Source organism: Panthera tigris, chromosome A1, assembly GCF_018350195.1.
Source record: "Panthera tigris isolate Pti1 chromosome A1, P.tigris_Pti1_mat1.1, whole genome shotgun sequence".
Lineage (NCBI taxonomy): Eukaryota > Metazoa > Chordata > Mammalia > Carnivora > Felidae > Panthera > Panthera tigris.
Genome location: NC_056660.1, coordinates 28,103,678 through 28,117,155, shown reverse-complemented (window position 1 = coordinate 28,117,155; position 13,478 = coordinate 28,103,678). Strand labels below are relative to the sequence as shown.

The following is a 13,478-nucleotide window of genomic DNA, read 5'->3' as shown; positions in this document are numbered from 1 at the left end:
GTCGTGATCTCAGTTCGTGGGTTCGAGCCCCGCGTAAGGCTCTGTGCTGACAGCTTAGAGCCTGGAGCCTGCTTCGGATTCTGTGTCTCCCTCGCTCTCTGCCCCTCCCCCGCTCACGCTCTGTCTCTCTGTCTCTCAAAAATAAATAAGCATTAAAAAAATTTTTTTAAATAAAAAAAAAAAGAACTGCTTCAGAACAATGCAAAGTTTTAAATTCTGAATTCCCATCCTTCCGTTAGTAAAAAAATTAGTGTTTTTGTTACAAAAGTACTACATATTTGCTTTAGAAACCATATACAAACAAAAAAATACAATTATGTTTCTCTGTAATCCCCTCACTGAAAGATGACCACCAATACAGTATTTGTGGGGGTTTTTTCCCTGTGCATGTTTATGTGTTTAAAGTCTTAACTATAATGTTACTCTTCTATAGAACTTTATGTATTTAATGTCTCCTTTCTTATGTATTTATATGCTTTAGCAGACTGAAAAATTTTTGATTCTTATCCATAGGTAATAGTGTTGTTGGATTAATAGTAAATAGGCCAATAACTCTCCAAATGGAGCAATATCTCTATTAATGGAGAGTTTGTATATTATTTGAGGTAGCATTTAGGAAACTGATTTAGATGGCTCTCCTATGTGTTCATCTTATACAGCACTTTTTCAGACAAGCAAACCTTGGTTTACCTCCTTATCTCCTTTCTGGACTGTTAAGGCAAAGCCCATATGGTTTGTACCCCTGGGTTCTGGGCTCTGGGCTCTGGGCTCTAGTCTTCTAGACTTCCTGGCCTACGTCCTCCCCCTCAGGCTCAGAGAACCCTCCCTGGGAATAGCCCCCTCCCACACCTCTGTCTTTCCACCTTCCCACACTACTCACCTGTCATAATAAAAACGCTGAGTTCAATATACTTTCAGAGTGAGAAGCAAATAATTTTCAGAGTTTGCTGCTTCTCAAATATTTTCCTAATAAAGATTTGGATGAGAAACCACTGTAGTGTAAGGGAGTTTAGTTAGGATACAACCAGAGCCTGTCAGCTAACAATTATGATTATCCTATTCTTTCCTACAAAGGTGGAACATGAGGAAGAATTCAAATAAAAGGTGGGGAGAGAACTCAGAGCTTTGGTGGGCTGGTGAGGGATTACCCCAGAGGAGAAAGGGTCAATCTGGGAGACTTTATGGGTTTGGTTGGTAAACCAGCCTTCTCTTCAGTTAGGCCCAGACTACTCCAGGCTTTTGGAGGAAGCATTTTTAATATGGTAGCCACAAAACCAAACATCTCTGCATCATGACTTGCAAAAGATTTTCTTTTTCATGCATATTTCTTATAACTATAATCAGTGGCTTTGTTAATCACCCTTGATCACAAGGCCTGTAAATCAAAATTGCTTATAGTTATTTCTGGCTCTTAAAAACTTAACATTTCTTTTAAGAATGTGTTACGATCTTTTTTCTAAGTGTTTATTTATTTTTGAGAGAGAGCAAGCATGTACACATGAGCAGGGGAGGGGCAGAGAAAGAGGGAGACAGAGGATCCAAAGCAGGCTCTGTGCTGACAGCAGACAGCCTGATGCAGGGCTCGAACTCACCAAGTGTGAGATCACCTCCTGAGCCAAAGTCAGACGCTTAACTGACGGAGCCACCCAGGTGCCCCAAGAACGTGTTATGATGTTTACTTGCTTATTATTGACCACTTTTAAACAAATTTATGTTAAAAGGAGGAAGCTGCAAAATTATACATTTACTTCATTGGCATATCAGTGTGATATACATTGCTGAAATTTTTTTAGGATTGAGCCATTTATGTAGTTCCAAAAGCTATAAGAAAAATTAGAAGCTGTTTCCCTATTCTTTTTCTCCCCTTGTTGTTGAATTCACGATGACTTATGATGAATATAAAGGCATTAAAGATAGTTAAAACCACCAAATATACTGCTTTCCTTCGAATTCAACAACAACAAAACAAAATCAAAGAATAAAATAACAAGCCTGGTTTATTTATCTGAATAATATTTGTCTCACTACAAGATCATAGTGAAAGAGAGGGAATCCTTAGAGTTCATCATATAGTATAGTAACTAACTAACTAAATAAAGAAAGAAAGAAAGAAAGAAAAACAAATGCTAGAGGTAAATACTTATTCAGGTAAATGTCAGATTTATTCAGTCAGTCAGTGGGAGATTTCTGGAGTACCATGCCAGTCATCAGAGCCAGGAGAGTATTATGATATAATGGTATCTCTTCTGCTGCATTGGATGAGCTGTCCTAGAAAAACGTTTTGAAGCAATAAAGCATCCATTTAGCTCCTGAGTAATGAGGGAGTCAGTGCTCTTTCATTAACTATTTATTCAGGAAAAGAAGTGACCAACTGCTGAAAAGCTTTATCCAAAGAGGGTAGTGGAAAACAGAAGAAAATGCAGAAGTGAGGTTCTGTTCAGTTTCATATGCAATTAACAAATACCCAAAGCTGAACGGTTGATGCTTCTCCTCCATGTGACTTCTGGCTGACTGTATTTAAGTGTGAGTGCCTGTCAGATGTATGAAAGGGCCCCTTGGTTTAAGGAAGGATTGTGCAGTCTACACTAAAGACCAAAGAAAGGAAGCAATGAGCGGTGAGTAGCTAAGATTGGGCTGGTCTCTACAGTTTTAAATAATGGACTTATTTCCTATGATGAACAGTACTGATTTGAGGCTCGCTGGTTTACTCCTGTTGGGAATTGTTCCTTTTATTTTTAGATGATTATTCCTTTTTCATGACTTCAGAAATCTGTGCTATAATGAAGTATGTAGATTATCACTCGATCAAATGGCTTCTAACTTAAGAAAAGTTCTTATTTGCTATATAAATATATAACTTATTATTTGGAAATAGTTTCTAGGTGTGTGTGTAAATTTTGCTCTTCTTCCACAAGTATATAAGTAGTCCCTTCTTTGCAGTGAATGCTTAGGACTTAGCAACTTCAAGATTACAAACAGAATATTGTATTCACACATAAATAGGGCTAATTTCAAGCCATTTCAGAATCTCACTTTGGAGCACTTTTGATGCTATAACAGCACAAAGCCTTCATTTCATTTGCTGTAAGACTCTTGGTCTGTGTTCTTTAGTGACATGAAAAAAGATAAGAGTCACAATTATTTTCTTCCCTTAAAGCCAACCGAAGGGTTTTTATGTTAATTCTTCCCTCCCTGGCTCTCGCTAAAAAGTAGTATAGGGGAATTCTATACAACGAAGAAACAATCCTTCATATAAATCATATTAAAATAGACAGTGGAAATGGTATGTAAATCCCACATTATTTAATAACAGAATATTGTTGATATTGTCAAAAACCAATTATGAATCATTCGATGTTGCATGCCTCTGGTTTTCAATTTTTTTAAATTTCCATACCGAAAACTATGTACTAATTTGAAGCTTACCATGAATTATTTCGAAGCATACTTAAAATCACTTTTCAAGATACCTTCCATGAAGTAAGAATACATTGTTGATTTGGATTCACAGTCTTTGGTAATGGACTAAAAAAGTCTAAGTAAATAGCAGTGAGCTTAAAGACAAGAAATTCCTCCTCAGAACTAAGTTTTCTTTCCTAGACCCCATTGTATCATACTCAGAGAAAGAAAATTATTTACGTTACAGAGACTCTCACTTGCTTCATCAAGGAAATGAGGACTCTGAGTTTAGAAATACAATTTCCTCGCGCGATTGCTAAGTTTTGCAGTAATCTGTCCTTTCAGTGATTAACAATCATTAGATTGAATTCCCCTTTCAGATAATCACTCCCTTCAGAAGACTAATGCTGTGCGCTGAGAACAGGAAGGAAATGGAGGATTGGATGAGCTCACTGAAGTCTGTCCAGACCAGAGAGCCTTACGAGGTAAAGTGGCTTCTCTTCTGGCGCCTCATGTTCTTAGAAAACCAATGTTATCTGAAGAACTAAAGCTATATTCCACAAAGCAAAGTATGTGTAGATTCATTAAGTAACTTGCTTAAATCTGATATTGACATTTCTTCCTTGTTTTTCTTTTTTTTTCTTTTTTTTTTTTTTTTTTTTTACTTAAAGGAGAATGTTCTTGTAAAAATTACGGATTTGAAACTTTAATCATAACTCATGCATTCCAAATGTTAACTCGCTGTCGTCTCCTTCTCTTGTTTGCCAAACCTGTGTCTCGTTTCTAGGTGGCCCAGTTTAACGTGGAACATTTCTCAGGGATGCATAACTGGTACGCTTGCTCCCATGCCCGACCCACTTTCTGTAACGTGTGCAGAGAGAGTCTTTCTGGAGTCACCTCCCACGGCCTGTCCTGCGAAGGTACTGTAGCGCCCAGCCTGCGTTCTCCCTCTGCACTGACCACTGTGGCAAGATGCTGCCACATCTTGTGGGTACTTCTGTGCTGCGAACAGAGAAACATCACCCCAGGAAAACGTTTCCCTCGGGTGGGAGCTGCATCTGGGAGCACCTCAGTGGGAACACAGTGTTTAAGTTTCACTGCAGCTTAAAGTGGAGCTCGGAGCACACAGGACTGATGGGGAAATATTTTACCGAGAGAAAGATGATACGAATCATTAGGAAGGAAGTAGAAACCAAAATGTAGCATTTCGCTCCCGAGGAACTAGCAGGTGCTCCACAAAACATCTCTAGACTTTGTCTGTCATGCTGGTTTTCTAGAATTCTTTTTCTGTTCTGAATTGATTGCGGAGAACAAAACTTTCAGTGAGGACAGCACATATGCTGACAGAATTTCTGGTGTTTGTTATTTCTACTGTTATTTCTATTTCATTATTTTTTTAACTTTTTAAAATGTTTTTTTATTATTTTTGAGAGAGAGAGAGAGAGACAGACAGACAGACAGAATGCGAGGGGGAGGGGCAGAGAGGGAGAAACAGAATCCAAAACAGGTTCCAGGCTTTGAGCTGTCAGCACAGAGCCCGATGAGGGGCTCGAACCCACGAACCTTGAGATCATGACCTGAGCCAAAGTCGGATGCTTAACCGACTGAGCCACCCAGGCGCCCCTCTGTTTCGTTATTTTAAATGTTTTCTTTTATTTCATTTTATGTTTCATTTACATGGAGGCCATCCTTTTCTAAAAATAAGGCCAATGCTGTAGTTTCCGTATTAGGATTTGTGCATTTTTTAATTAAAAAGCAGTGACCACTAGAAGCAAATATACTAATAATTACCAAAAGAAAACTCATAACTTCTTTAGATTTATTTAATTCCGTACCTCAGTGAGCACACTTTACTTTCTGAACTATATCTAATATTAATACTGGCTTTTTTTTCTCTAATACAGAAACGTCTTAATTTTGAATAGCTTTTTATTCTTGAATAATAAAATAGTAATAGAGTCACAGTTTTCGTTCATTTTAAGGTATAAAATCTGAGATACGTCATAGTTTCAGCTATTTAATATGAGACAGCACAGAGGTTGAGAATAGAGTTCCTCAGTTTTACCCTCAGGGTTCTGGTTCCGCTCCCAGCATTACAAATGGTGACCAGGAGAAATAGTTCCACTGTTTTTGACTTCCATTTCCTCATATGTAAAACGGAGATAATAGTCATTTATATTATGTATAGATACTATGAAAATTAAGTGAGAGAATATAAACAGGAAAGCTACTTTTCTAGTCAAGTAACTTGGGGAAGTTAGTAGCTGTGCTGTGTAAGAAATCCATCCAGTGAATAATTGAAGATTGCAGCATGGCCTGATTGATGCATGAAAATGCATGAAAACAAACACTTGGAAGAGCCATTACACATGTTTTGTTTTTTGTTTTTTGTTTTTTAGATTTAAACAATGATTGCAAATCAGGTGTAATTACTCTTTATGACTTTAGTAATCTGAAAGGGTTCCTAGCTCTGAGTCTACTCTTACCCGGTCTGTAATACTCAGAGGTGTTCTTTCGAAGGTCCCCTTAGTGTTGCCTCCTAACCTCTTATTCCAAAAAAAAAAAAAAAAAAAAAAGCTAAAAAAAGATATCAGATCTGAGCTACTCTGTGGTACCCTTCCGATTTGAGAATTAGGCATTATTAAATATATTTGTTTGTGAATTGAGTTTAAGCTGGGATGACTAAGTCGTTTCTAAACATTTTAAAGGAAAAATGAAAATTACATTAGCTGATGAGAATAAGAAACTTAAAAGTCTTTAAATAAGTTTGTTATGTTATTCTGTTAATAATGAAGCCTTCCTGACTTCTTTATGGCTCTTTATTGTATTTTTAAATAATAGTTTTAGAAGAATGTCTGTTAGTACTCATTTTCTCTGCTAATAAAAATTTTATTTTATTTTTTTTAATGTTTATTTACTTTTGAAAGAGAGAGAGAGAGAGAGAGAAAGAGAGCCTGAGCAGGAGAAGGACAGAGAGAGAGAGGGAGACAAAGAATCCGAAGCAGGCTCCAGGCTCTGAGCTGTCAACACAGAGCCCAGTGTGGAGCTTGAACTCATGAACTGTGAGATCATGATCTGAGCTGAAGTCGGACACTTAACCGACAGAGCCACCCAGGAGCACCCCTCTGCTGATAAAAATTTTAAATCTGTGGCATCCTACCTTGGTATTGTTAGAAATACACCAGAAGGCTTTAAAAATCCCAAGGGTTTTATGAATGTGTAAAGAAGTTACCTTTTTATTTTATGAGAATGTGGTTATTTAGCATAATTTTCTTGTAATCCAAGTTATACTTAAACTTTAGAAACTACCTCCAAATCTGAATAAGCTGCTTGCTTGATAAAACCAAAGGCATAGGATACAAGAAGCTTTAAAAGACATAACAAAGATGCAAACACACATAAAAAATTTCATTCACCTGTGACCATGAATAACTTTGTATTGGAATGGAAATCAGTTTCCAGTGTGTGAAACCATCACTACATTTACTTAATGTGTTTCACAGTAAAACAAGCTGTAATGATTTGTCTTCTGGGTTTGTGTTGAATAACTACTAAAATTGTTATTTTAAAGCCTTGCATACATGAAATAAATGAATGAAAAATAGAAGATAGAATACTTTTCGTAAATAATTCCCTAAATCAATTGAGAATGTTAATTATAATTTCAAAGCATAATTGTTCTTCACAATTATTTAAACAGTAATTGAACAAAAAAAAGTTAAATGGTGATTTTTTTTCTCTTTTAATCAATATCATCAAATATGTTAACATGGGACTCTATGAATTTTTATCATAGCCAGTGTTGAACACTTAGAAAGATTCAGTGTGGTAGACTGGAAATTGCAGATAAAAAATCATAATTTGGTTACTTGTCAGTATATATTTTTAAGCTCTGTGGTTTTGAGATAATGGCTTTATAGGTCAGGGAAAAGTGATTTATTTCACAATAACTTATTTGGAGAAATCTAATTGTCGCCTAACAAAATTAAAGTGTTTATTAATAATTTCCATTCCTCAGTGACCATAATCACAGTCTGGTTTATTTTTTTATTATTATATGCTATATTAAGCAACTTCGCAATTTTCAAGACTCTTTGCATGAAGCACTTTATTATTACAAGAGTAATTTTTGTTTTTACTGAGCTGTTTGATTTTTAATGGCGAAATTTTTAAAAAGCTGTGAAATTATTCCCTGTTGCTCTCTTTTACTTCCTTCTCTGTAAAAAACAATTATTGACTATTAATACCAAATACTTACTTGTACTTAAAAAGCAAGCCTGGGGATTATGTTGCGAATAAAACTAAAACTAGGACCACGTTTTTAAGAAACACCATAACAGATGAAAAGACCTAGGGATGCTAATTAACCTCAATTTTAAAATAGAACATGAGAGCGAAAGGGAGCAGGTCATGCGAAAACTGTTTTTCAAACTAAGCTTATACCTCCTATACTTCCTATAGTATAAGCTTATACTTCCTGTTTCTTTACACTACTGTTTATTGGCAATGAGATTCCATTAAAAAATTAGTTATTCTATATAAATCTGTGCTTGAGTCACAGAATCATTTAGAACAAAAGCTGTATGATTTCCAGGAAAGCATTTGTCAAGGTGCACAAAAGAACAGATAAATGAAACTAATGTAGACTAATATTTCTCAAAAAAAAAAAAAAAACAGTTCAGCTTAAGTGACCTTTTACCTATTGGCTATCCATGACATCTGAAGCATTTTGAACATTATTTTACCTGACCCTCTCATTTGCATGCCACATTAAATTAGGACTGTCTTAAACCAGTGGCATATAACCCATCATTTTAAATTTGTTAGCAGTTTACAGTTAGACATTACAAAATCATGTGAAAAGGAGTCACCTTACATGTAACATTTAGCAGCAGTTATCTTTGTTATTTCCACTAAAGTGATCTCAAACTTTTAATTATATTCTTTAGAATAAAACTTAGTACAATAAAAAAATATATTCTGAGAAGTCAGAAACAGGTGTAACGTCAGTATCCACTAATGCTTGGATAATTGGTGTCCTTAAAAGGATAAATCAGTTTAGTAGTACTCAAGTACTGATTTTCATAAGTAAGGGTTAATTTCTCAAATAATCTGTGGTTTACTTGTTTTTCATATATGAGCTGCTTCTTTCCTGGTTGTTTCCTCTTATTTCTCTCTCATTTTTTTATTTGATATTTGTATACATTGTAAAATGATTACCCAAATGGAACATGTCACCATCCGTAGTTACAGAATTTTTTCCTTATGATGAGAACTTTTAAGATTTACTCTCATAGCAACTTTCAAATATTCAATTCATTATATTAACTATACTCACCATTCTGTACATTACATTCCTGTGACTTAGTTATTTTAGTTGGTACTTTTGACTCCCTTCACCCATTTGGCCCAATTCCACACCCCCACCTCTGGTAACCACCAATGTGTTTTCTGTTTCTATGAGCTTGGTGTTTTTTTGTGGGTTTGTTGTTGTTGTTTTTACAGTCTACCTAAAAGTCAGATCATAAGGTATCTGTCTTTCTCTCTTTGACTTCTTTCAACTTAGCATAATATCCTCTAGGTCCATCCGTGTTGTCTCAATAGGCAAGATTGCATTTTTTTATATGGCTGAATAATAGTCCAATGTGTAAATACATATACAGATACCACAATTTCTGTATGCATTTATCTATTGATGGACACTTAAGTTGTTTCTGTACCTTGCCTGTTATGAATAATGCTGTAATGAACACGAAGGTGCAGGTGTCTTTTCAAGTTGGTGATTTCATTTTCTTCAGATAAATACCCAGAAATGGGATTGCTGGATTGTATTATAGTTCTATTTTTAATTTCTCGAGGAAACTCCATACTGTTTACTATAGTGGCTGCACCAATTTGCATTGCCACCAACAGTCCACAAGAGTTCCCTTTCGTTCAAATTCTTGCCGACACTAGTAATTTCTTACCTTTTTTATAATAGCCATCCTAACAGGTGTGAGGTGATATCTCATTGTGGTTTTGTATTTGCATTTCCCCAATGACTAGTGATATTGAGTATCTTTTCATTTCTCTGTTGGCCGTCAGTATGTCTTACTTACAAAAATGTCTGTTCAGATCCACTTCCCATTTTTTAAGTGGACTGCTTGGTTTTTGCTATTGACTTGTGTGAGTTCTTTGTATATTAATGTATATAAATGTTAACCCCTTATTGGATATATGATTTTTAAGTATTTTCTCCCATTCAGTATGTTGCCTTTCCATATTATTGATGGCTTCCTTGGCTGTGTAGAAACTTTTTAGTTTGATATATTCCTGCTTATGTATTTTTGCTTTGTTGTCTGTGCTTTTGGTGTTAGACCCAAAAAATCATCGCCAAGACTGATGTCAAAGAGCTAAAGTCCAGGAATTTTCTTCTACGAGTTTTATGGTTTCCAGTATTACATTCAAGTCTTTAATACATTTTAGTTAACTTTTATGTACAGTTCAGTCCAGTTTTCATGAAAGTGGTCCAGTTTCATTCTTTTGCATATGGCTGTCCAGTTTCCCCAGCAACATTTATTAAAGACATCATTCTTTCTCCATTGTGTATTCATGGTCTCTTTGTCATGAATTAATTGGCCATATATGTGTGGATTTATTTCTGGGTTCTCTATTCTGTTCCATTGACCTATGTGTCCTACTCTGATTACTATAGCTTTGTAACATAGTTTCAAATCAGGGATCATGATGCCTTCCACTTTGTTCCTTCTGAAGATTGCTTTGGCTATTTGGAGTCTTTTGTGGTTCCATAAAAATTTTAGAATTATTTGTTTTAGTTCTTTGAAAAATGCCATTGGAATTTTGACAGGGATTGCATTGAATCTGTATATTGCTTTCAGTCCTATGGACATTTTTACATTACTAATTCTTCCAGTCCATTAGCATAGAATATTTTCCCCAGTTTATTTGTGTCTTCAGTTTCTTTCATCAATGTCTTGTAGGCTTCAGTGTCTCTTATGTCTCTTTTATAGGCTCCTTTTTGATATTATTGCTGAGCCAATTAGTGATGCATGTAGCGTATTTCTTCATCACTACTTTAGTCTACATTATGATGTAGTAATCCCAACAATAATGCTTTTAAAAGACAGTGCCATCTTTGTGACCCTTATCAACCTATTTCCCATGATGACTGGATATTTTCTCGACATACTTGCAATTTAAAACTCCTCTGAATTATCCTGTTCTTTATCTTACTGATATTTTCAAATCTTTCATTTTAAATATATTATATGGACAGAAAAATACAAATAACAGAGGAGTACAGCACATAGGATTTTTCACAAATGAAACACATTTATGTAATCAACATCCAGATTAAGAAATAGGATGTTACCAGCACCTCTGTATTACTAAATTTTGTTTAGTTCTGTGTTTGTGTGCGTATGTGACTGTTGTCTCCTTTCTCCTAAAGAACTAATTCTTTTGTATTCATTTCCTTTACGTTTTATTTATGAACAAGTAGAACCTCTCTAAGTAGCAATCTATAGATTGATAAAAAGCTTTATATATACATAGCCATATGTATCATAAATACATGAATACCTTCTGGAAAGGTATTTTCAGAATACCTTTATTATTGTTGAAGAGTAATTTAAGATTTTAAATTATTGTTTTTCTTCTACCCCCTCCTTTTTAATTTCATGCTATGATTTCCTTTAATCATTATTCCAGAAGTATATATTCATTTAGAAATGGTTGACTTTTTTTTTTAGTGTGTAAATTCAAGGCTCACAAAAGATGTGCAGTGAGGGCAACAAATAATTGCAAATGGACGACTCTGGCCTCCATTGGGAAGGACATCATAGAGGACGAAGACGGAGTAAGCCCAGTTCTGTCTCTGGTCTCTTCCCAGTACCTCCTCTCTTTATTGTCTGCCCTGTGAAAAATGACAGAGTTGGTGGGAATATTTACTAGCAGGATGAAATGGAAGGTTTTGGTTAATTATGAGTTTCTATTTCCAGTTAGATCCTTCATAGTTGCCTTCAGCTCTTAAATTTTGAGGGAAATGTGAATAGAGCTTACAAGTGGCTGCTGTGCTGGGCTGGTGTTGTAGACCCCGACCTGACAAGTAAGATACTCTTTAAGGCTTAGCTCAGGTGTTTATTCAGATGTTCACTCCTCAGATGTTGGGGCCTCCTTTCAACAGTGACCCCCACCTTCAAAACCTTGTCTCCATTGCACCTTGCATTCAAATCTCTGACAGCACTTTGTAATCACTTTATGATAATGCCTTTACATTCATTGCTCCTCAGCTAGACTACAAATCCTGAAGGTCAGGGCTTTAGTCTTAATTATTTTTGTATCGCTACAGTGCTCTGGGCACAATAGATGTCAATAAATGTGGGCTAAATGAATGGATGCCATGAGTGGTACATATATTGATTCCACTGAGTAAGAAATATTTTAGATCTTCCCTAGGGTGAGAATGACGTCCTCCAGTCTTTAATTTGACTGCTCTTTACTCCTGATGCACAGGTAGCTATGCCTCACCAATGGCTAGAGGGTAACTTGCCAGTGAGTGCCAAATGTGCTGTCTGTGACAAAACATGCGGGAGTGTTCTGCGTCTACAAGATTGGAAATGCCTTTGGTGTAAGACAATGGTGAGAGCCCCTTTTAATTCGTTCTTTTCATAGTTTTTTTAACCTATGTGATTTAGGGGAAAGGAATATATGGTATAATAAAGCCTGGTAGCATACCTGCCCATTGTAATGTTCATTTTTTTCAAAGTATTCCTTCCAGTCTGGTTACTTTTTAAATATCCTTCTTGCAATACTGTTGTTTTATATTTCCCTTGTCAAGACCTCTTTCCCACAGTTTTGTTGGGATATATGTATGTTATATAGATAAGTATTATTATATAATATTTATATATTATATGTTGTATATATTATTTATGTATTTACATAGTATATATATATTTATATATTACAAAGTTTTCTTGCATGTGTAAGGAAGCAGTGAGAAGTACACACAGCATAACATGGAATCAACAGCAAGGAATGGTCCTGTCCATGCCATACTATGTGAGTGCTGGGCTCTAGACTTCACGAGGGCAGTCAGAGCAGGAACTTACAGGGTGAACGCAGGCCACTCAGAGGGTGGCGTGGAGGGTGAGGAGGCAACCGCTGTGGGTGCTCATGTTAGCACTGGGCGATGCTGTCCAACTATGACAGTGATTGCCTTGCATTGGGCTGATTTTTTTGGTCTTGTTTTGAGTCTTGGAAGTCACTCCCCAGCCCCCCCAAAATATGGAAAACTCATTTCTTTTAATAAGTATGATGTAGATCATCAAATGAAAAAGATGTGAGTATGATGCGTTGATTTCACAATGAGTGAGATTCATCCCATAGGCCATAAAGAAGATAAGTCCTGTATAGCTTTTTCGTCAAACCTGATAGGTAATCTGTTTCCTTTTCATTTTATTTTTTAAAAAAACTTTTTAATGTTTATTTATTTTTGAGAGAGAGAGAGAGGGAGAGAGCATGAGCAGGGGAGGGGCAGGGAGAAAGGGAGACACAGAATCCAAAGCAGGCTCCCATGGACCACAAAATCATGACCTGTACCAAAGTCAGATGCTTAACCAACTGAAACACCTAGGGACCCCTGTTTTCCTTTTTATTTATAAATCAAAGTGATTCCCTCTATCCTTACGCTTTTGTTATTCTTCATCAATTGCCCCTTTTATTAGCCACAGGTGTTACTTCTAATTTCTCTTATCCCATGTAATATATAAACTGTATTAGACATGTCTCTTTGCAGTTTTGGTGCAACCATATCCCCTAAAACCCTCTTGTGGAATTCCTTATTTTATTTATCTTTTTTAAATTCTTTTTTTAAGTAATCTCTACACCCAGTGTGGGACTTGAACTCACAACCCCGAGATCATGAGTCACATGCTTTCCCAACTGAACCAGCCAGGCACATTCCTTATTTTAAAAGAGTATTCCTGGCCCCTGGGTGGCTCAGTCAGTTAAGCATCTGACTTCGGCTCCAGTCGTGATCTTGCAGTTTGTGGGTTCAAGCCCCACATCAGGCTCTA

The 13,478-nt window shown here is 36.0% G+C and overlaps 1 protein-coding gene across 3 annotated transcripts in view; it reads left to right on the top strand.

Moving 5' to 3' along the window:
- The window catches only part of DGKH (diacylglycerol kinase eta), a 162,595-nt gene that overhangs the window by 92,137 nt on the left and 56,980 nt on the right, over window positions 1-13,478 (top strand). For all 3 annotated transcript variants that reach the window (XM_042977273.1, XM_042977286.1, XM_042977280.1), the window contains 4 exons: window positions 3,780-3,884; window positions 4,187-4,319; window positions 11,151-11,257; window positions 11,914-12,039. In XM_042977273.1, the coding sequence (XP_042833207.1) occupies window positions 3,780-3,884; window positions 4,187-4,319; window positions 11,151-11,257; window positions 11,914-12,039 (471 nt within the window). The remainder of the gene's footprint in view (window positions 1-3,779; window positions 3,885-4,186; window positions 4,320-11,150; window positions 11,258-11,913; window positions 12,040-13,478) is intronic.